This window comes from Podarcis raffonei, chromosome 14 (genome assembly GCF_027172205.1).
Source record: "Podarcis raffonei isolate rPodRaf1 chromosome 14, rPodRaf1.pri, whole genome shotgun sequence".
Taxonomy (NCBI): domain Eukaryota; kingdom Metazoa; phylum Chordata; class Lepidosauria; order Squamata; family Lacertidae; genus Podarcis; species Podarcis raffonei.
This window is the reverse complement of record NC_070615.1, coordinates 20,452,668-20,476,913: the sequence shown is the minus strand read 5'-3', so window position 1 is coordinate 20,476,913 and position 24,246 is coordinate 20,452,668. Positions and strand designations below refer to the sequence as shown.

At 47.7% G+C, this 24,246-nt stretch overlaps 2 protein-coding genes across 4 annotated transcripts; one reads left to right on the top strand and one right to left on the bottom strand.

Annotated features, from left to right (window-relative positions):
* Window positions 1-5,389: 5,389 nt before the first annotated feature.
* SELENOS (selenoprotein S) lies at window positions 5,390-19,593 on the bottom strand. 3 transcript variants are annotated; one of them, XM_053365420.1, is made up of 6 exons: window positions 19,463-19,593; window positions 13,670-13,798; window positions 11,999-12,105; window positions 9,115-9,204; window positions 8,728-8,803; window positions 5,390-5,768 (listed from the first exon to the last, which is right to left on the bottom strand). In XM_053365420.1, the coding sequence occupies exons 1-6, from the start codon at window positions 19,533-19,535 to the stop codon at window positions 5,689-5,691; spliced, it is 555 nt and encodes a 184-aa protein (XP_053221395.1). In that variant the 5' UTR covers window positions 19,536-19,593; the 3' UTR covers window positions 5,390-5,688. The 3 variants fall into 3 exon arrangements, with proteins under 3 accessions (XP_053221395.1, XP_053221394.1, XP_053221396.1); XM_053365419.1 differs by having other exon boundaries at window positions 8,728-8,806; window positions 19,463-19,591; XM_053365421.1 differs by lacking the exon at window positions 5,390-5,768 and adding an exon at window positions 7,910-7,932 and having other exon boundaries at window positions 8,728-8,806; window positions 19,463-19,591.
* Window positions 19,594-20,867: 1,274 nt separating this feature from the next.
* On the top strand, window positions 20,868-24,001 carry LOC128401868 (F-box/LRR-repeat protein 14-like). The gene has a single exon (XM_053365417.1). It carries the CDS (start codon window positions 21,172-21,174, stop codon window positions 22,711-22,713), a length of 1,542 nt encoding a protein of 513 aa, XP_053221392.1. The 5' UTR covers window positions 20,868-21,171; the 3' UTR covers window positions 22,714-24,001.
* Window positions 24,002-24,246: the final 245 nt, after the last annotated feature.

Here is a 24,246-nt window from a genome sequence, read left to right as displayed (position 1 = left end):
AAAGTGAGAAGAGCGACAGAAGCAAATTTTACCTTTGTACAGTAGGCTAGTTTCTCCACGGACGCTTACAGAGCCCTCCTGATCCTCCATCCCAACAATCAAGAAGCACGATCCGTGTTCGGGGACACATTCCAGCCAGACATTGCAGGGGGTTGATGACCCTTGGGTTCCTTTCAACTCTACAATTCTATGAAAAACAGCTGGGCGTGTGAAGCAGGGCTAGTGAGGGGTGTGGCAAGGGCAGAGGTCCAGGGGCAATGGACCCATTGAATCCTCAGGAATCCCAGAGAGATAATCCAAATGCAGAACCAGAAGTGGCACGTTCAACAAAATGTTGCAGTGTTAGAGTGCATCTGGTCAGCCCATGAACCATACCCTCTTTCAGGATGTTCCATTCCGTCCAATTCTACACACACACACACACACACACACACACACACACACCACCAGACTTCCACCATCAGCATTGAGCTGCTTTGGGTCACCTCCACCACAACCCCACCCAAAAGAAAACACACACATGTACTTCTGCAAAACTTGGCTCCCCCCCGCCCCCCGTCCCCGCAAGCCTACTGTTACCTCCCCCCTTGGCACAGATGGTGCTGTTTTTTGGGCTATTTCTCTCTACAGTGGTACCTCGGATTACAGGTTACAGATTCCACTAACCCAGAAAAAGTGCTTCAGGTTAAGAACTTTGCTTCAGGATGAGAACAGAAATTGTGCTCCGGCAGCCCCATTAGCTAAAGTGGTGCTTCAGGTTAAGAACAGTTTCAGGTTAAGAACGGACCTCCGGAACGAATTAAGTACTTAACCTGAGGTACCACTGTATTGTCTGAGTCAGGTGAGGCTGTGCAGGTGCTGGACTGGTGCTTGGGTTTGGCAAGGGTCTGTCAACTAAAGCCGAAACCTGCCAATGCAGAGGTGCCCCAAGAAGCTGGTTCGTGTGCCCTGGCTTATCCTGAGGCCATCCATGTAGCTCAGTACAATCTACACAGCAGCATTCCAGGGGACATCCCTCTTAGGAGCTGCCAGGAATTGAACCCAAGACCTTCTGCATACAAAGCAGATGCTCTACCACTGAGCTGCACCCCTCTCCATAAAGCCAGTTACAGTAAGGGCAAGCCCACAGCTTGGCTGCGGTGAGCAGTAACTTTATGCTTTACTGAAGCTGGCGCAGAGCTTGTCCCACTTTGCCTTACTCATTGTTCAGCTTCTCGATCCCTCTCTGGGCGCTGCTAAGATTTTCCATTCCCATTCCAAAATCTAGGAGTGATTTGCTTTCGCAAAGTCTTGAGGGGAAATATCCCTCCAGCTGCACAGCGCTGGGCCAACATTTCACACACCGTTGCTCAATTCAGGCTTTTTAAAGAGGACCTGGAAGTGCAGCTCTCAACCCTTATGCTGTTCATCTGCCAGCCATGTGATTCTAACAGGATCACACCATCCAGTGCATTCTTGATTTTTGACTACAACTCAAGGGAGGAACCACTGACCCATGGACAATCAAGTGCTCAGCTGAAACCTTTAAGCCAGTGATGGCCAAACTTGGCCCTCCAGCTGTTTTAGGACTACAATTCCCATCATTCCTGACCACTGGTCCTGTGAGCTAGGGATGATGGGAGTTGTAGTCCCAAAACAGCTGGAGGGCCAGGTTTGGCCACCACTGCTTTAAGCTGACTTGCCCAATCTTTTCAATTTGGGCTGTGTACGTACATTTGGGCTGTGTACGCACTCCTGCTAACTTTGCATCCAGTGTGCTCTCACCATTGGTGTAACTGGGGGTTAAACCAAATCAAAAACTTTTTCTCTGGTTTATTTTTGTAGATCATGGCCTGAGTAAAAGTTGGCATACATAACTTGGCATAAAAAAGGATCCCACAAAAAAAATCCTTCCTGTGTTAATAATAATAATAATAATAATAATAATAATAATAATAATAATTTATTTATATCCCACCCTCCCCAGCAGAAGCTGGGCTCAGAGCGGCTAACAGCAATAAAAATAACACAGCATTCTAAAATCAGTATTCTAAAATCAATTCTAAATCAAATGGCAACCATTGGGCCAGAGTTCTACGAGGATCGCCAAAGGAGGGGGTCAGACTGAGCCTTGGCCAAAGGCCTGGTGGAACAGCTCTGTCTTGCAGGCCCTGCGGAAAGATGTCAAGTCCTGCAGGGCCCTAGTCTCTTGTGGTAGAGCGTTCCACCAGATCGGGGCCACAGCCAAAAAAGCCCTGGCTCTGGTTGAGGCCAGCCTAACCTCTCTGTGGCCTGGGACCTCCAAAATGTTTTTATTTGAAGAACGTAAGCTCCTCTGTGGGACATACCAGGAGAGGCGGTCCCGTAGGTATAGGGCTTTAAAGGTTAAAACCAGCACCTCAAACCTGATCCTGTAATCCACCGGGAGCCAGTGCAGCTGGTACAGCACTGGGTGAATGTGATCCCATGGCGAGGACCCCGTAAGGAGTTTCGCCGTGGCATTCTGCACCCGCTGGAGTTTCTGGGTCAATCTCAAGGGCAGCCCCACGTAGAGCGAGTTACAATAATCCAGTCTGGAGGTGACCATCGCGTGGATCACAGTGGCTAGGTCAGGGCGAGAGAGATAAGGAGCCAACTGCTTAGCTTGGCGGAGATGAAAAAATGCCGCCTTTGTTATAGCTGCAATCTGCACCTCCATGGAAAGGGAGGTGTTGAAGATTAAAAAAACATGTCACCTGGGCCCTAACTTTAATAAATTAAGGCTCCTTTGCAGAGCAGTTAAGTGCAGGATAAAAATCTTTCCATGTTAATTAAATCCGCCTTCCAGGAAGGAGTTTCAGCCTGAGAAACGTTTTTCGATAAGCAGCAAGAGCCTTTTGCAACCGTTTTCACCCACGGAGATTTGTGTTAGCCTGCACAGCCACAGCAGGGCTGCGATCCTCTACTCACCTTTCTGCAGCTTCAGAGGTTAGCACCCAAACCGATGGGATTCAAATTACTAAGGAGGAGATTCAGAGTAAATATTAGGCAGGGCTTTCTGTTGGGAAGAGCTGTTTGACAGCAGAATGGATGACCTTGGAAGGTGGAGGACTCTCCTTCATTGGAAGATTTTAAACAGAGGTTGAATGGCCATCGATGAGGGATTCTTTACTTGCAATTTCTGCATTGCAGCGGGCAAGGACTAGGTGACCCCTGGTGTCTTTTCTGACACCACAGTTCTATGATTCTCTGAATAAGTTCCCTTGAGATGAATGTAACTTGCTTTTGAGAGGATCACATCCGTGGCAGACTTGGGGACTGCTGCTGAAGATAGTTTCTCGTGAGTTCTTCCCACGACTTGTGTTAGTCTGCTGTACTTAACGGGGCAATCCTAGCTGATGCAAACACTCAATGGGGCTTACTCCCAAGTTAAGTGTGTACAGCAGGAGTAGCCAACATGATTTCCTCCTCAAGTTGTGGACTCCAAGACCCACCAACCCTGGCTTTCAAGGCCAATGGTTAGGGCTGATAGGAGTTAGTAATCCAGCCAACATCAAGAGAGCACCATATTCGCTTTTCCCCATGTACAAGGACCACAGCCCTAGCTTCGTGTTTCGTTTCCAATTGTTTTATTTACATGGTAGTCTTTATTTCTGCACTGCTTGCAAGCCTCTTTTATTTCTCCTTTTTGTCAAAGAAGGAGTCCAAAGTATTTCAAACATATGCAGATAATATCCTCCTCTCCAGCAAAATTTTAGGTTGCAAGCTAAGCTCCCTTAGCAAGACCTGCTTTGTTCTGGGTATGTTTCCTCCCCTCCCTTATGCTTCTCTGTAAAGACTCCTGTACACTGCTAGCACTATATAAATAATATTTATTAATTAACAATATTTTGAGCGGGGAGGGAGGGGCGGGGAAGGAAGATCTTCAGAACAAGCCACACACAAACAATTTACTTGCTTGAGACACATCTATTAAGCTAGAATACATACTTATAGAAAAAAAGCTATAGAAATTGCTGTAATGTTATTTACAGTATATATATATATATATATATATATATATATATATATATATATATGTCATACAAAGCTGAGAACATAAAAAGAGGAAATGGCAAAAACTCTCCACTTGCGGTCTAGTTTCAGCAGCCATCAGTGGTACGTTCACCATTTATAAGGACTGCATCATTCAAGACTGCTTGGTACAGGGACATTCGCATCCATAACTGTGGACGTTGAAAACTCCCAAAGGCAGGGCTGGGGAACCTGTGGACCTCTGGATGTTACTGGACTACATCTCCCATCAGCCTGACAATTTGCTGTGATGGCTGGGGCTGAATGGGAGTTGGAGTCAGAAAACCTGGAGTGCACCAGGATTGGGAAGGCTGGTTTCATGTGTTTCTCACACAATACTTTCCTCGTTTACATAGGAGAGATGGAGCAACAGAAACATTAACACATGCTTGGGGCTTTTGTATGCAACTTTGACAGAGATGATCATAATAGATTATTTACTCTCATCCTATTAAAAATACCCAGGAATGATATTCAAATTGTATTCGGCCCCGTTACTGGAATAATAATAGAAACTGTTGCTGAATCTCTTTTAAACTGCAAACTTTCATTCATGGTTTGTTCCTATCCTTGGTCTATATAAGTACCATATATTCTAATCTGGCATATGTTAAAAGTTGTGTGATTTTCTTTTTTTAACGAGCCTTTATGAGGTCTTTGACTGTATGTTAAGATTTGTATGTGTGGTGTTTTGCTGGGGGCTGATGGGGGTTGAGTCATGGCAGTAACATCCTGAAAGCCTCAGGTTCCCCAGTGATGCTCAGAGCCAAGCTCAAAACAAATCCATCAATCATGCTATCTGACCACCTTGCCAGCAGGAAGTTTGGGTGGAAAAGCCAGCAGGAAACCCACCTGGTCCTAACACCCAAAGCAGCGTCATTCTACCTCACCATTACTTGCACTGACCTGCCAGCACACTTCCCCAGTGTCAGTTTGTTCCGCTACTTTGAGAAAATTCCAGTTTTGATGCCTGAAGCTCACTTTTGAAGAGGGGGCGGGGGTAGCACACGCTGCCCTTTAAAACAGGCTTTTCTCCAGCGGAGTCCAAACCACTCTCAGCAGAAGGTTAAGTCACAAGCCCTCTTGCAAGGCAGAATGGGCAACACCCCCCTTTCACAGAAAAGGCGTCTCAAAATAAAAGCCCATCATCCAGACTAAAGTGCAAAGCCATGGCCACCAGGCCTCTCGGAAAGGAAAGGAACTGTCCGTCCCCGTCCTGCGAGCATCACTTTTTGTCAATGCTCACCATTTATTTTGGGCAGCTTGGCTACATTAAAATGCTTTGGAAATTCAATGTTGTGCTCCTCCACTCAACGCAAGCATTTCTGCTTCCCGGATGCAATGATCTCTCCCCCCCCCCCCACATGCGCTGTTCCTACGGTTCTCCTGATCCCCCTAGCCAATTCCAAGGGGCGCAAGGAGGGAAGAGAGGGAGGAATGCCCCAATTTGCAAACTAAAGTGCCTGCTCAAGGCTTCTGCAGACAGGATTCAGTAGCTGAATCCCACCCTTCAATTCACACATATTTGATGCTCTTACAGTGCTAAAAACAGCCCCCCACCCAAAGTCCCTGTGCCAAGCAGCCCACAGACAGCCACAGTTGTGGAGTTAAGTTAATGCCTGCCGGTGTCGATGGACAGCACCGGCAGAATTAGCCTCATCCACCCGAGGATGGCCCGCGGCGCCCTGGTCTCCACGAGCAAGTCCCACCACCTTCTCCAGAGAGGGGGTTGTAACCTGGGGAAAGAGAAGAGCAAGAGAGAAACTGTAGCATGTCTGTTCAAGGAAATGAAAAGGGAGTTACAGCGCAGTCTCTTGATTGACTTGAAAATGTGGTGCAGACATTCGGCTCCAACCTCACTTTTGAAACCAATTACAGTGGTGCTGCGGAAGTCGAATGGAAGCTCCTGCAGCCAATTGGAAGCCCCGTCGGACATTCAGGTTCCAAAGAACGTTCGCAAACCGGAACACTCACTTCCAGGTTTGCGGCGTTCGGGAGCCAAAACAGAAGAGTCCCAAGGCATTTGGGATCCAAAGCACGACTATGTTCCACTCACTTTTGTACCATATCAATAGATTTCAACAATTTAGGGGGTGGGGAAAAGTCTCCCTTGATATCATGTGTGATTTTTATGAGAATTCAGTTCCATTGACAGGTGCGCAATTACAGACAAAATAGCAACACTTGAGGCTACAGGCCTATAAAATACTTCATTTTATTACACTGACTGAAGTGAGAGTCAAGTCAACACTCATTATTCCCCTTTGTAACTTTCAATAGTGCCAAAAATATATATGCTCATGACAAAGGGATAATATCCGGGATATACTGTATCTTGGAATCAAATAAGGCTAGCTCTTAAGATGGTTTAAGGACTTGTTGGGAACATGATTTAGGTGAGCTCTCCTACTGCATGGGTTAACATTTGGGACAACGCCCCCTGTGTGCTGGTTTTAATCTGAGTACCGTATTTTTGGCACCATAGGACGCACCGGACAATAGGACGCACCTTGTTTTAGAGGGGGGAGAACAAGAAAAAAAAATTCTCTCCCTCTCTGCCCAGTGCCCCTTCAGCGAAGCGGCAGGAGGCGCTGCGCAGAGAGGGGGAGAATTTTTCCCCTCTTGTTTTCCCGCTCTAAAACAAGGTGCCGTTTAAGGTGCGTTCAGACGGCTACCTTGGAAGCCTGGAGAGCGAAAGGGGTTAGTGCCCACCGACCCCTCTCGCTCTCCAGGCTTCAGGTTCCTTTCGACCTGCTCTTTGGGGCTGGCGGGGGGAAGCCCACCACCAGCCCCAAAGAGCAGGTCAGGGAGCAGCGGAAAGGCGCAGTGGAGAGGCTGCTGCCATAGTCACGCGTCACTTCTCCAGCTGGGAGAGGGTCGCGGGGCTATGGCTTCTTTAGCCCCGCACGCACTCTCCCAGCTGGCGAGGTGGCACGCGGCTCCTGCCATAGCCGCGTGTCACCTATCCAGCCAGGAGAGAGTAAGCGGGGCTTCTTTAGCCCCGCGCTATCTCTCCCGGCTGAAGAGGTGACGCGCGGCTGTAGAGGCTCCTGCCGGGAGAGGGTCGCGGGGCTATGGCGTCTTCGCTCCATAGGACACACACACATTTCCCCTTCATTTTTGAAGGAGAAAAAGTGCATCCTATAGAGCGAAAAATACGGTATATGAAAACCTCCTAAAGATAGTCTGCTATTGCTACATGTCGTCCTACTTATTAAGCAAGATCAACCAATTAAAAGTGCTAGTGTGAACTGGATCATAGAAATCGTGAGTAAAATGGGACAAAACCTTTTGCCAAATCCCAAACGGGATCTCCTCTTTACTAATTGCATCAAAACTCACTATAAGAACAACATTGGAAGCTGACTTGTTTTTAGCACTGCCATGGTCAAAGCTGGAGCCTGTCCCTCATGGAGAAACTACTACTCCATCACATTCGGGCCAGAAGTAATCAAACTACAGAAGACACATTCTCTATGAATTGGTTCGTGTTTATTCAATATGCTGCAACCAAAGAGCATGGTTTCCATCCTCCATTAACTCAAGGAGGCACTGGCTCAAACACTTTGAATGGTTCTTGAAATTACACGCTTCTTTTCATGTTTGCATATGCTGCTTCGTAATCTGATTTAAACAATAAAAAGAGGACTGTGGGGTTGTTGTTGTTTTTAAAAAAGGATATAATGGTGACCTCCAACTTAGTAATTGGTAACACAGAATTAGGTTTGCCTGTATATACATATATGAATGCTAGCATAGCCATGTTTAGGCTAAGTTAGTATTCTCATTAATTGATTGATTGGTTATTTTTAATCAATTCTAATCAATGGTATGCACTTGAATTTATTGTATTTTATGCTGGAAACTGTCCTGGAATGAGTTGATGAGATGAAGGTCAGTCTACAAATTAATAATAATAATAATAATAATAATAATAATAATAGTCCCTCTGCACTAGAAATCTGGACAGACAAAAGAAAGTACCTTACAAGGTGCATGGTTAAACAATTGAATTTGCTCCCCAAAAATGTAGTGATGGTTTCCAACTTGGACGGTTTACAAGAGGATTAGAAAAGTTTGTGGAGATTAAAGCAATCAATGGCTCCTAGTCATGCTGGCTATGCTCCACCTCCACGGCTGGAGGCAGTAATGCTTGCTGAGAATCACAAGAGGGGAGAAGGTTATTGCACTCAGGTCCTGCATCTGGGCTTCACATGTGCATCTGAGCCTTTGGTCAAATCCAGCAGTGCGTTTATGTTCTTATGGTCTACAACAATTCCCATTGGTAAAGCTGATTCAGGGCACAGTAAACTGGTCGATGCTGAGTTAGGCCATTAAGCTGAGCATTGCCTCCGAATACCAGTTGCAGAGAATCGTAAGTGGGGGAGAGAGCACTGTTTGCTCAGGCCCTGCTTCCTATGGTCATCTAGTGGATCACTGTGAGAACAGGATGCTGGACAAGATGCCCAATGGTCTGATCTGGTAGGGCTCTTCTTATGACAAAGCAAAACTTGTTCCAATGTGTTGTGAACACTGCAAGGCATAGGCCTAGGCGGGACTCCCCATCAGCAGATATTTTCCCAATTAAGGTGCATGCAGCTGTGTTGAACCAGTCACGGGGAGTGCCCGGCAAGAGGACAGAACTAAGTGTGAGACCCAAAACCTTGTTTGCTGTTAAACAGACTTGGAACTTACCAGCACCTCGCAAAGGTTTCCTGTTGGGTTTTGGCTTTGGGGCAGCAGCCGCTGCAGATGCTCCAGGCTCAGGTTCCTGCTGTTTAGAGGAAGAGTTAATTCAGCAATTTTAGCTCATTCTCAATTTTGAATGCAGTGGTACCTCGGTTTTTGAACGTCTCGGAAGTCGAACATTTCGATTTTTGAAAGCTGAAAACCCGGAAGTAAATGTTGGACAGCTTCCACTGAGTTTATTTTCAATTTTCTCTACTGAATTTGCAAACCACCATTTGAGCCTTGGCTTTCGAATGTTTTGGAAATCGAACAGTCTTCCAGAACGGAATACGTCTGGAAAAATTGAGGTACCACTGTATATTTGTCCCTCCCTTCCCAAAAGACCAAACCAACCTGATTCTGTTTCAGGGTCTCCTTATAACTTTTGCCTTCCTGCATGCTTTCCCACATGACAATCTTCTGCCTTCTCTTCTCTTCTTCAGCCTAAGGAGCAACAACAGATTTATTTTAGATTATTTTAAAAGCCTGATAACAAAACGTAGTTCAGACCTACACCAACTTGGGCAAGCCACCCAACTGAATGTGCATCTAGCATGTGCCAACTCAACTGCTTTGATCTGCAGAATTGGCACTTTTATCAGCGCCATGTAACATTCATTCTGCAGTTGCAAGGAATGTGGCAGTAGCTAATCTCTGGAGCTTCCTGCCTACTGATAAGAGGGAGGCCGGTGTCTTCACTGTACTGTTTTCCATTCCTGCTAAAAAACACCCCAACCTTTTTTTATTTAAGCAATCCTACTCAATAAAGTAGGAGAAATAAAGAAAGGAGTACGACAAGGCTGTATATTGTCTCCCTGCTTATTTAACTTATATGCAGAATTCATCATGCGAAAGGCTGGGCTGGATGAATCCCTAGCCGGAATTAAGATTGCCGGAAGAAATATCAACAACCTCAGATATGCAGATGACACAACCTTGATGGCAGAAAGTGAGGAGGAATTAAAGAACCTTTTATTGAGGGTAAAAGAGGAGAGTGCAAAATATGGTCTGAAGCTCAATATCAAAAAAACGAAGATCATGGCCACTGGGCCCATCACCTCCTGGCAAATAGAAGGGGAAGAAATGGAGGCAGTGAGAGATTTTACTTGGGCTCCATGATCACTGCAGATGGTGACAGCAGCCATGAAATTAAAAGACGCCTGCTTCTTGGGAGAAAAGCAATGACAAACCTAGACAGCATCTTAAAAAGTAGAGACATCACCTTGCCAACAAAGGTCCGTATAGTTAAAGCTATGGTTTTCCCTGTAGTGATGTATGGAAGTGAAAGCTGGACCATAAAGAAAGCTGATCGCCGAAGAATGGATGCTTTTGAATTATGGTGCTGGAGGAGACTCTTGAGAGTCCCATGGACTGCAAGAAGATCAAACCTATCCATTCTTAAGGAAATCAGCCCTGAGTGCTCACTGGAAGGACAGATCCTGAAGCTGAGGCTCCAATACTTTGGCCACCTCATGAGAAGAGAAGACTCCCTGGAAAAGACCCTGATGTTGGGAAAGATGGAGGGCACAAGGAGAAGGGGATGACAGAGGACAAGATGGTTGGATAGTGTTCTCGAAGCTACCAGCAGGAGTTTGACCAAACTGCGGGAGGCAGTGGAAGACAGAAGTGCCTGGCGTGCTCTGGTCCATGGGGTCACGAAAAGTCGGACACGACTAAATGACTAAACAACAACAACTCAATAAATGTAAATCTTATCATGTATATTTGTTTTTTAAATACTATTGATTTGATCTACATTTCTATAAATGTATATTGTCACTTTGTTTTTAATGTCTGTTGATGCATCACTGTATTCTTATTAATATTTTATACTATCAAAGTGCTTAAGAGTTTTATTTTCAGTTGATCATGCTGCATATAAACCTTATTAAATAAAGCAAGCACAGCTTGCCAGCCATGGCAGACCTTGGATCAGTCTCCTCTCTCGACTGCAAGCCTGAGATTTGATAATAAGGGACCTGGGAAGCCACAACAAACAGCTGATTGGGTCATAAGGTGTGCAAGCCTGGTTTAGGCAGACAGAAACAGAAAAATCTGCAGCCAGGTCCAAGAGAGGCAATGCTTAATTGCAACATCTGCTACCTAAGAGGGTGCAGAGTTGTTTGACGAAGCCATGCAGTGTTTTGCTTTCGTGGCAGTGAAGCTTGCTTTCCAGAAAGTATCCTCACAGGGCGTTACCTAGATACAGGCTGAATAGCTAATATGCAAGGTCTACAAAATAATACACCTTAGAAAAATAAAACAAACACCAGTCAACATCTTTTAAAGACACAGGGAACTCCCCTGCTGTTGCATTCAAAGGAGAACTCTCAATCCAGTAAGAGCCTCTGTCTGGTGGCAGAGTGTCCCTTCTCTCAGCTACAGGGGAAAAGTACCGAGCAAAACCAGACTGTCCTGCCTTCATTTGAGCAGGCTTAGAAATGCTAAGGGGGCAGTAGGAGCAGGCAGGGGCAGGCACAAATGGTGCCATTCACTGCAGTGCTACTCCTTTCAGAGCTGGGCTCTTGTAGGGAGCGAGTTATACAGGATGGTTGCCACCAGGCCCAGTAAGCTTTCTGGGGCATGATTTGGAGAGACAGGCTCCTCAAAACAGCCACAGGCACACGAGTGATGCACTCATCAAGGCCAGCACAACTTCCCCCACCCCTAGCCCTGAAAGGAAAAGCATCACCAGCCACCATCTACTTTCCTCAAATGCCTTTGGCCCCCAACGTAGCATCCATACATTCGAGGGTGGGATCCAGAGGCACCAGGGCAGAGAGGAAGAGGGACAGAGACGGTGGCCACTGCAGGGATCCTGCCTGGAGTTTCTCCTTTCAGCACCAGACACTTACAATTATTTCCTCCCCCACCCCTAAATTTCAAAACCTGATGTCCACTCTAGTGGACTTCTTGGGGCCCATGGCATTTGCCCTACCATGCCAGGTGCAGTCAGTGCCACTGCCTTTGCATGCAGTTCTCGCCATGGCCACATAACCCAAATCACTCATTCTTGGGCAGGCAAAGGAAGCTTGGCTGGGCAGCGAGAGACTGCACTCAAATGGTTCACCAGTTCTTTTTCCCCGCAGGAGGGAAGGCGTACACAAAAGGCCAACTCAACATAGGGTGCTTATTTTCCCTGGAATGCAAGGAGTTGGCAGGCCCATGAGTCAGCAGAGTTTTACCAAACATCGGTTTGACTGTCAAACACAAGACTACCTGGCTCAAACAGCATTACCTTCTTCTGTTTTTCTTTGAATTTTTCCGCTTGCTCGTTCAACTCTTCTTGCATGCGCAGACGGGCTGCGAGCAGAGCTTCCTGTCGTCTCACCACAGCATCGGGTTCTAAACCAAGCACAGAAAAGAGTTATCAAAAGCTGAGATCACAAAGTAGTCCAAAGAGGCTTTAGCTACTTTCATCCTGTTGGATATCCTCTTTCTGTGTGAGAGAGAAACATTTTTTCCAGAAACAGAGAAGAAGTTTCAAGAAGCAACGTAAGGCTGAGATTATTTTCTCTGTGCAAGGACATTTTTCATGGGAACTGCTCTTTGTACATGCAGAAGTACTGATAACAATGGTTCTGTGGAATTTGTTGTGTCTCTTGCTTGCGTCTTGCGGTGAGAGAAGAAGACAGAGAGGCTTGGACTCTTGCTGGGCTCTAAGCATGCCTTGACCACGGCAGTGGTGAATGTCTGTGTATATTTGCCACCAATATGCTTTTATACCTGTCAAGTAAACCTCTACATCTGACTGAATCTTTATGGTGTCCATGAGTGTTTACTGCCTACTGTGTGTACCTTCAACCCCAAAGACGATTCCAGGGCAGGAGCTGTGTTGAGATATAAATCTGCTGAGTATGGATACTGGCACAAAATGCACAGTGAAAGTGATGCCAGACCCAATCCTTCTAAATCATCCACCAGAGGTTGATGGATTGATCCAACCGTTCCAATATAAGCCAATCCCAACTTAGCTATCTTTTCCCGCAATACCATTCAGAAATAATTAGTTAACCCCCTCTGCATTATTTGACTGGTTCACCTGAATAGTCAAACTGAAATCTACAATTCACTAATTGCAAAGTCACTCCTGGCCCTTTCAGATGTTTGTTTTGTTAACAAAGCTTGGAGGGAGACCAGATGCCGGCTGCTGTCTAGAGAACAGGGACATTGCTTCTGCATACTTTCGAAAACCTCCTGGGTCCCCTTCCTATAGAAAATCCCCAAAGGGTTTGGGGACCCTCCAAAGAATCACCTGGCTGAAGGAGCAAAACACCCACCCAGGCCCAGGTGTGCCGGGAAGATACAGGTAACTCTCCACTTTACACCGGGGTTACATTCCGGGTCCCCATGTGCATAAGCAAAATTGTGTAAAGTGGGGAGCACCCTTTAAACACCATTAAAACACCCTCTCTGCCGCTTTCTCTTAAATCCATACCAATAATACTGTATCCAAAAATATCTACAACTAGAATTGAAGCTCTTGGGCTGGCTGGAGGCTGGAAGATACACAGGAAAACAGATGCTGTGCTACCCTGCATATCAGCTGTTAGGTCGGGGAGAACAGGCACACTAGATGCCTGCCTTCTCGTTGTGGTCCATCAGGCCTCTGTGATGGGAACAACTAACAGTGCTGCTCTGGATGGTCTTAGTGAATGAGCTGGGATGACATTCATTCAAATGGTCCTTAAGACACCCTGGATCCAAGCTGTTCAGGGTCCAGGATACCTTAGCCCTTATATCCCAGCTCATTCACGAATATCATATGAAGGAGAAACTGTGGCCTGCGTCTGTGTCACACGCTCTGTGTGAAGTATTAGCTCTGTGAAGTATTATGGCATGTGTGTAAGTCACTATATATGGCAAAAGCAATGCAGGACAACACATCCTCTCCCAATCCCATACAAACCAACAGCTGCTGCATCCAAGCGGGGCTGCCTCTTGCCTCGAAAGCTTCGTGAGAGCTTTTGTATAAGCAAATAGATCGCAACGGAGCTGAGGAGGATGTACCACCCATAGTCTGCAAAAAGTGAGCCCACTGGAAGAGAACACAAACAGATACAATAATTAGGCTTGGCTGAAGGGCAGCAGGAGCCAACGTAATGACTTTCATCTGTCCCCATCAGCATGTCCTTTGGATAAGGATGGGAAGTGAAGTCCAGCAACCACTCAAGAGGCACACAGTCTCTTGTGTACTCTTTGTAGTTACTGGGGGTTAGAGAACTTCCCTGTATCGGGAAGTTTTATTATGTTTTATATATTCTGTAAGCCGCCCTGAGTGGCTGGAAAAACCCAGCCAGATGGGCGGGGTATTAAATAATCAAACTATCATTATTAACACCTACTATATTCTTTCATGAGACAGTTTCCTGAGCTTCTTTAGAGAAGCTTCCAAGCATCTTCCTCAAGGGGACAAATAATTTTGTTACACAGAAGTAAGTCAGCTCTGCGGTCTTTTTTTATAACTGATTTGAGGCTGCAATTTTGACCAAAACCCAAAGTGTCCCGTTCAAAATTTGAACAGATACAGTTGGTGGAAAGGAGTCGGCAGCTCTGCCTGCAGCCTCCTGCACACCACCAAGATCTGGTTCAGAGCGTTGGTGGTGGCACACACCTGAGCAGAAACAGCCAAGGCATTCACTCATGTGTCATTGTGCAATTTCTAGTTTGCCTCCTGCTCAGGTGACTTTAATAAATTCCTGACTGACTCAATCACAGTATAACTTAAAGATTGCTTCAAACATTCAATACCCAACTGATCACTGCGTTCTGCAGGAGAGGGCAACTTGCAGATACCATCTTATCAGTAGGTCTATTCAACACATTATGTGGTGGTACTTACCCATTGGAGCTTTCTCTTGTTACATATTAGAAAAGCGACATCTCTATAGTTTTTTTGTGTCTGCTTCCTCTTCCAAAAAAGCCTTATAAGTCAAGATTTTTATACATGCACTAGTTTTAACTGAGCTGTAGCCAACATTGTCTGTAGTGCAGGTCCTCTTGTATTAGAGAACAGGTGAGTTTTAATGCTGCAGAACAGACAGCACAAGCTATTGTGCAACATACCGTAATTTTCGCTCCAAAACACGCACTTTTTTGCTCCTAGAAAGTAAGGGAAAATGCCTGTGCGTGTTACGGAGCGAATGCACTCGACCGGAGCCATGGCTGCCGTCAGTCAAGCAAAGCAGGAGCCGCTTGCAGGGCTTTGCACGGCTCTAGCTTTGCTTGCTTTACAGCCAGGAGGAGGGGGAGGAGCCGAGGAGGAGGGAGGGAAGGAGAGCCATGGCAGCAAAGCGGGCAGCAGCCGCTTACACGGGAGGAGGGACAGACGGGATCCATAGCGAGCCGGAAAAAGCGCCGCGTAGCCAGCAACAGCTGCTGCAGCCTCAGCTAGCAAAGGTCTGTGTGCTCTCTAAATGGAGCAATGAGGCTGCAGAGGGACGGCAGGGCACAGGAGGGCTCTGAGCCACGAGCGCAGTGAAAACCAGTAAAAAAGTTTTTAAAAAGGCTGCTGGGGACAGGAGGGCACGGGATGAGGGAGAGGGGGAAATTACGATTCTCCCAGCATCTCAGCTGATCCGCTGAGCAGGACTTGGGTTGCAGGGGATTCACCATTAGCTGCGTAAAGCAGCAAAGAGGGAGAGAAGGAGCAAAGCGGGAGAGGAAAGGAGCTGCTTACACTGCTGTAAGTGGCTGTTGTCCGGTTGGCTCCTTTAAAGCAACCGTGCTCTTTCCCGCCCCCCTCTCCGCTCAGCTCGCCGAAAAGTTCCTTTTCCACACACCCCACGCGAGCTCCTTCTCCCCTTAAACCCCTCTCCTGCATCATTAGCAGCATCCTTCTCCACACACCCCATGCATGTTCCTTCTCTCCATAGACCCCTCGCCTGCATCATTAGCCGCATCCTTCTCCACACACCCCACGCGTATTCCTTCTCCCCTTAAACCCCTCTCCTGCATTATTAGCCGCATCCTTCTCCACACACCCCACGCGTGTTCCTTCTCCCCTTAAACCCCTCTTCTGCATCATTAGCAGCATCCTTCTCCACACACCCCACGCGGGACCTTGTCCCTTGAATGCTTTTCCTTCCCTCCCCAGTTAAAACGTGGTTACAAAGCATGGATCCACATGGATCCTCAGGATTTTTGCACTGGGTCACCCCAAGTTCACCATCAGATCACATAGCATATCCATGGCTACAGCCTGCACCAAAAAACACACACGCACCCACTGTTTCATGGGGCTGCAATGGCGCAAAAACATGGTTACAAAGCATGGATCTACATGGATCCTCAGGATTTTTGCATTGGGCTACCCCAAACTCACCGTCAGATCACGTCTGTGGCCACAGCATGAACCACAAAAATCATACATCCACTGTTTTGTTTAGAATAGTTTTTTCTTGTTTTCCTCCTCTAAAAACTACGTGCGTGTTATGGTCAGGTGCGTGTTATAGAGCGAAAAATACGGTATTTAGCAGTCATCTCCTCCTGTATTCTTTTTTGCAACAATGTTTCACCAGTGGAACAACTACGCTAAGTGACTTTCACTTAGTGCTACATTGGATACACCCCATTTTTAGATATGCAATAGTTTTGAATATAATTTTACGGTATTGTGAAGTCACTTTGAAATGCTTCATAGGAAGCAAATTCATAAATGAAATAAATTATTTTGCTTTCAACATTTTTACCCTACTTTTTAAACACGAATTCCAGACATCTTGGCTACAAAGTGTCATAACATAACATTAAAAGGTAAAGGTAAAGGTACTCCTGCCCGTATGGGCCAGTCGTGTCCGACTCTAGGGTTGCGCACTCATCTCGCTCAAGAGGCCGGGAGCCAGCGCTGTCCGGAGACACTTCCGGGTCACGTGGCCAGCGTGACTAAGCGGCATCTGGCGAGCCAGCACCAGCGCCGCACATGGAAACGCCGTTTACCTTCCCGCTATAAAGCGGTACCTATTTATCTACTTGCACTTAGGGGTGCTTTCGAACTGCTAGGTGGGCAGGAGCTGGGACCGAACGACGGGAGCTCACCCCGCTGCGGGGATTCGAACCACCAACCTTGCGATCAGCAAGTCCTAGACACTGAGGTTTTACCCACAGCGCCACCCGCGTCCCAAAAACATAACATTAATAAACACAAAAAACACAAAACCATGAACTCCCTACTCACTGGGACTCAAAAAAAGGGGGGGTGGGGAGAAAGAAAAACAGCAGCTGGAAATTAGTCTAGAACGAGGATGACAAGCATGCTAGTTCCACACACCTAATCCACAAACTGGAGAGATAGCTTCTGAAGTGAGGAGCCTGCTCTGCATGTTCCCCCCACAAGAAACATTTACCGTATTTTTCGCTCCACAAGACGCACCAGACCATAAGACGCACCTAGTTTTTGGAGGAGGAAAACAAGAAAATAAATATTCTGAATCCCAGAAGCCAGAACAGCAAGAGGGATCGCTGTGCAGTGAGAGCAGCGATTCCTCTTGCTGTTCTGGCTTCTGGGATAGCTGCGCAGCCTACATTCGCTCCATAAGACGCACACACATTTCCCCTTACTTTTTAGGAGGGAAAAAGTGAGTCTTATAGAGCAAAAAATACGGTAGTTTGCTAGAAAACCAGGAGTCTAAAATGCACAGCGTTCCCTCATGAGTACAAAAGGCCCGTGGAGGCTGAAAGTTTTCTCTGACGTGTAGAAGGTGAGGTGAATCTAGCCTGCTCTCCTTTATCATGTGAGCGATCTAGAACACCTGAATGCAGTTGCAAGTTATCAAACAGATTAAAGGCAAAAATCTCATCCGAGAGGCAGGGAAAATAATAAAACTGGTCACTTATTTTAGACAGCTATACAAAGCATGATACAAAGCTCTGTTCTGCTAGCGCAGCAGACTTCCACTTGTGCAAGGGAACTTTCCCCTGCTCTCCTCTGTAACCCCTGCTCCCTACCCCAAAATCTACCCCAGAGAGATGGTGGAATGTCTGGAGCATATTTTGAAACTATGCAGGGAGAGGAGAGGAAGGGGAAGTCCCACTGCATGAGCAGAACGCCACATGCCCAGTGCTGGCTCCAGCCCTTAATATGAACAAAGCAAATAAATCATAAACATAACAAATCGTAGCCACTGTAAGGTGCCATTTGTAGATTGCTGCATGTCACTTTGAGAGCCACCCTTGGCTGAAAAGTAGGCCATAGGTACAATGCCATATTACGCAGTACATGTGACACATAGTACATGATGTGGCACTTTTGTCTAGGTCTCGTCTGAGCCTGAATGGGAGATTTCCTGGGAACGCAAAATCCCATTAACCAAAGATATAAACTAAACAAATACTTAGTACACCAAAAATAAAAAAAAAGAGGCGGAAGAACCTACAGGTTGCTTGATACTGCATGTATCGAGGTGGCATACATGGTTCTCCCCCTCCTCATTTAAACTCTACAACAACCCTGTGAAGCAGGTTATGCTGAGAGGCACTGTCTGGCCCTAGGTGAGCTTCACGGCTGAGTGAGGATTTGGATAAATGAGATGGTGGAGGCATTGCTGCATTTGGAGGTGCTGGCGGTGGCAACAACTTTGGTGCTTTTTGCAACGTTACATCCAAGCTAGCACAGCAGAACCATCCATGTTGGAGGTTGCCATATTGCTTGCCCATGATTCCAGCAGGTGCAATGGAGACTTCTGCCACATCCTAACCCACCCCCGCATACAGGATTAGGAATTAGCATTGCTCTACTTCAGGCATCCCCAACCTTTGGCCCTCCAGATGTTTTGGCCTACAACTCCCAGGATCCCTAGCTAACAGGACCAGTGGTCAGGGATGATGGGAATTGTAGTCCGAAACATCTGGAGGGCCAAAGGTTGGGGATGCCTGCTCTACTTGTACCTGCATTCACTTGCTTTCCTCCCCCTTCTCCATTCCTTTTCCCTCCTGTATCATATCTATACAATTGTAACCCTTTACAAACCTCCACCGAGTGCTTAGAACACTATAGCAAGCCAGCCAGCAAACCTGTTTTTAGAGTGGTACCTCAGGTTAAGTACTTAATTCGTTCCAGAGGTCCATTCTTAACCTGAAACTGTTCTTAACCTGAAGCACCACTTTAGCTAATGGGGCCTCCTGCTGCCGCCGCACCACCAGAGCATGATTTCTGTTCTCATCCTGAAGCAAAGTTCTTAACCTGAGGCACTATTTCTGGGTTAGTGGAGTCTGTAACCTGAAGCGTATGTAACCTGAAGCGTATGTAACCTGAGGTACCACTGTATTTATCACGACATAGGCTTTCGGAAGCTGCCTTACAAAAAGTCAGACCATTGTTGGCCCATCCAGACCTGTGTTCACTGCGCTGGGATTTCAGACAGGAATTCTCTCACAACCTTGCTTTGGAGATGGAGGGCACCTTCTGCACGCGAAGCAGAGGCTCTACCACTGAAAGCTACAGATTAGGCCGTTGAGAAGACCTATAAATTCACCTGCCTTTTGAAAAGGTGCCACAAAACGCAGCTGCTCCTCTACAGATCGACAGGCAGGCGATTTAACACCGATAAACAACGACGAGCCCTCTACTTTGTCCTCAGACAGCACCTGACAGCTTTAAGGTAGGCTATTCCTGAAAATGGAGGCTCTTCAAGGGCCGCTTCCTGGCCCCTCCGCCTCAAGAAAGCCACATGCTAATCCCCTTTCCCCCCAGAGACTCCCTCACCTGTCTGCTGAAGGAACTGGACCCCTTCCCGCTCCAGGGGCGGATTCCCCTCTTGCGCTGCCCCCAAATCCATCTCGCAGCAGACCCGGAACTGCAACTGACCCTCCTCCGCGGCAACATCCGGGTCCTGTTAGCTGTAATCACCACGCCCCTTTCGTTAACTGTCCAATGAAAAAAACAGCACCTCGGAACTCCAGTTCCGAGCCAATGAGGGCGTGGAGAAGCTTCAGCCAATCAGGAAGAGACAGGAGGGGGAAAACGGTGTTCCTCGAGGAAAGTGGAGGCGACAGGAGGGAGGAGCTACAGCCAATCCGGAGAAGGGGGAGGAGCGAAAGTTAAGATGACGGGGCAAAGGTTTGAAAGCGAAGGCAGCCGTCGCGCGGCGCGCTTTGCTAGGGAATAAGGTCTATGGCAGGGGGCGGGGCTTACTCCAGAGGAGACCTGCACGGAAAGCAGCACAAAACCTTTGCAAAAACTCTGGCTGCGGCGTTTGCGACATGTTGTTGTTCTTTAGTTGTGTCCGACTCTTCGTGACCCCATGGACCAGAGCACGCCAGGCACTTCTGTCTTCCACTGCCTCCCGCAGTTTAGTCAAACTCATGCTGGTAGCTTCGAGAACACTATCCAACCATCTCGTCCTCTGTCGTCCCCTTCTCCTTGTGCCCTCCATCTTTCCCAACATCAGGGTCTTTTCCAGGGAGTCTTCTCTTCTCATGAGGTGGCCAAAGTATTGGAGCCTCAGCTTCAGGATCTGTCCTTCCAGTGAGCACTCAGGGCTGATTTCCTTCAGAATGGACAGGTTTGATCTTCTTGCAGTCCATGGGACTCTCAAGAGTCTCCATAGTTGAATAGCATCAATTCTTCGGCGATCAACCTTCTTTATGGTCCAGCTTTCACTTCCATACATCACTACTGGGAAGTATGTTTGTGACATACTTACTGCATAAAACTGAAATAGCACTTGATTGTATTTTTTCATTAAAAAAAAACCTTCAACCCTCCCAAATTCTGCGAAGCAGCAGCAGGGGCGCAGCCGGGTCAATCCAGGCCGGCCTTCGGCAACCTGGCGCCCCCTGAAAGCTTTGAACTGCAACTCCCATGATGACTAGCTCGCCGCTCGCGGGAATTGTAGTTCAGCACCTGGAGGGTAGCATGTTGGGCAAAGGGGCCAACTTGAATAAAATATTGGAGGGGAAAGGGTGGAGTGGAAGCAGGCAAGCCCACACCGCATAATCGACCACATGACACGGCACACGCAAACCCTATTTGAATTGCAACGCCTATCAACTTTGGGGGGGCGGCCCCCCTCAAATATTTTATTGGGGGGGGGACCTCGGCTCCTAGGAGCTGGCTCCTATGATTATGGGGGAGGAAGCATGGGCGTAGCCAGGATTTATGGGGGAGGCAAGTTTCATGTTAGGGGGACAGAACCTCAGTTAAGTACTTTTATTGATTTACTTGATTTGGGGGGGGCAGCTGCCCCCTGCTCCCCGTTTCCTTGGCTACGCCCATGGAAGCAAGACATGACTTTAGAATGATCCTGGAAGGGGCGGGGGCTCTGGCTTCACCCGCCCCATCGCTGGGCTGGGCTGGGCTTCAGGCACAAGTAGCGTAGGACGGGTCCAGCAAGCGGCTAGTCTCGAGCAGCGCCGGGCGGCTAACCAGACGCAAGGCGAAGTTTGCTCGTCTGCAGCCGGGCTCCGCAGGCAATGGGTCCCGGCGGGAGGAAGCGAAAGGCGCCTCCTCCCGAGGACGACGGCGGCAGCAGCAGCGGTTCCGAGCAGGAGCCGCCGCCGCCGCCTCCCATCTCTCTCCTGCCTCCGGAGCTGCTGATCAAGATCTTCGAGTACCTGGACGACGAGGATCAGGTCCAGGTGTCGCAGGTGTGCCGCGACTGGCAAGCCGCTTCCTACCAGATCTTGTGGTGGCGTTCGGAGGCCCCCGTGTCCCTGTGCCATCTCCGCAACGACCCGTCGATGTTGGCCAACATGGCAGCCTGGGGCATCCGTCGGGTGCGGATCGTGATGACGCCCTGTGTCACCATGGGCTTCGTCAGCCACGCAAGCAGCACCCCCGAAACCTACAGTGAGCTGTGCCGGGCTTTGCGGGCCGGGCTGCCCTCCTTGCGGGCGCTGAACATGACCGGCTGCCCATCCGTCACCAAGAGGAGCCTGGCGCAGATTGGCAAGCATCTGAAAGGCCTGGAGGAGCTGGTGCTGTTCGGGTGTAGGCATGTGAGTGACGCGGGCCTCCTGCTCCTCAGCAACAGGCTGCTGCACCTGAAGAAGCTCAGCCTGGACCACTGCAACCTGGTCACCAATGCGGGCATAGGGCACTTGGCGGGCATCACAGCAAGGGGCTGCCTGCAGCTGGAGTGCCTCAGCCTGGAGAACTGCGACAGACTCAGCGATGTTGCCCTCCACCACGTGGCCCAGGGCCTCCCCCGCCTGCGCTACCTCAGCGTCCGCTTCTGTGGGGGCATCAGAGATGAGGCTTTGGTGCCCCTGTCGCGCCTGACCAGGCTGAGAACCCTCAACCTCAGCTTCTGCCAGAGAATCACCGACGTGGGCGTTGGGCACCTCGCGGGCATCACTGCCGACGGCTGCCTGGAGTTGGAGGAACTCGACCTGGCGGGCTGCAGCCAGCTCAGCGATCATGCCGTCCGCTACGTGACCCAGGGCCTCCCCCGCCTGGTCCACCTCAGCCTCCGCTTCTGTGGGAATATCGGGGATGGGGCTCTGCTGTCCATGTCGCTCCTGAGCAGGCTGAAGAGCCTCAACCTGAGCTTCTGCCAGAGAATCAGCGACGCGGGCATTGGGCACCTTGCGGGCATCACCAGCCGCGGCTGCCTGCAGCTGGAGGAGCTCGACCTTGAGGAATGCGAGCGGCTCACCAATCTCACCTGTCGGTATCTGGCCCAGGGCCTCTCCTGCCTGCGCCACCTGAAACTTTGCTGCTGTGAGAAGATCAGGGATGAGGGGCTTCTGTTCCTGTCGGGCATGAGGAGCTTGAACATCCTTGAAATAAGCTACTGCAATATCACCGATGAGGGAATTGGGCACCTGTCAAGGGGGTGCTTGCCCCTTTCAACCTTGAACATTACCTGCTGTGAGACTCTGGGAGACGCAAGTCTGGCTTATATTGTACAGGGCTTGGGCAGGCTGCGCAAGCTCTACCGCTGTGGTTGCAACTTCAGCCTCAACTGCATGCTAGAACTGGAGCAACAGATGCCTGGACTGTCGATTCTCTGAGAGCTGTGTAATCTGCCAAACAGTTTGTCTACTTACGTAGCTCAGTCAGTAGAGCACGAGACTCCTAATCTGTCAAGGAGACCCATGCTGGGCAAAATATTTCTGCATTGCAGGGGGTTGGACTAGATGACCCTTGTGGTTCTTTTCCAACTCTGCAATTCTATTATTACTGTTGCTTTTCACCAGTGCCTTTCCGTTTTGTATTTTTTCTGATAAAAAGCATGTGAAAACTAAGGGTATTTGGTTATTTTCTCCTCTATTCTGCAAACCATTTTCATTTTGTGTTGTGTTTTTCAGATGGTATGTCTGAGGTCATTAAGAGATAAAAACTTTCTTTTTAGTGATTTGTAAGTTGCCCTGGAAGTCTTTTTTTTTTTTGGCAGAGGAGCAGGATTTCTTTAAAAATCGAAAACAATCCCTAATTAGGTATTACTTCAGTTGCAAAAGTATGCAATTAGCAGACATCTATTATTCCATGCTGTGCAACTGCTTCTACATTCCTGATGTCTTACGACAAAATAAAAAGTTTGCCAACCCTTTTGAAAATAAAACAATACTATGAAAAAACGCACAGAAACTGAAAAACAAAAAAACAAGACCTGAAATCACAGCACCTTCACGGGTCCAGGAATTTTTGGCGCTACAAGTCTGGTGCTAAACACACTTACCTGGGAATATGCACATTTTGTTTGTAGAAACAAATATATTTTAAAAATAAAAATATTACCATGATACAAGAGCATGAGAAAAGCCCTGCTGGATCAGGCCAAAGACCTATCTAGTCCATAAGATGCTTCTGTGAAGCCCAAAGGCAGGAGCAGAGAATGAATGAAATCTTTATTTGCAACAGCCATCGGCCATAGCAATAAAACAACAATACAATATACAAAGAATAGAAATAAAAAGTCAGTTATATAAAATACTGTGGCGTTTGCCCTCCTAGGTGTGTGACATCATACTGGGTTCATAAGGAGAGGGTTAACTAATTGTAAAATGCCTAACCTATAGGAACCCAAGGGGAAGAGTTCAAGTTCAAGTTCGAGTTGTTAAGAAGTCAGTCTGGAGTTAGAGAAGAGAGAGGGAGGATAAGTCTGTGGGTTGGGCTAGTCTGATGTGAGAGAATGAGAGAATCTGTTAAGAGGAGTCAGAGAAACAGTTGAGATAATCAGTTAGAAGGTATTAGCAAGATATAGGCCGGTAAAGAAACTAAGTTTAAGAAACTGACAAGAAAATTATCTGAGAAACCATAAACTTGTAAATGCTTATAAAATAAACTTATTTGGTTTAATTTGAACTGTCTGGACTCAGTGCGTACCCGAGAGTAACGGGTTGGTGGCAGCGGGGAAGCGAGCACAGTGGTGGCACAGGGATCAATAGACCGTCAAACGTCCAGGGACCCTGTGTGATCACCACAAATACATTTTAGGGTTCTGAATCAATAGTCAAATACAGTCATACCTCAGGTTACAGACGCTTCAGGTTGCGTTTTTTCGGGTTACGGATGCGCCGAAACCCAGAAGTACCGGAACTGGT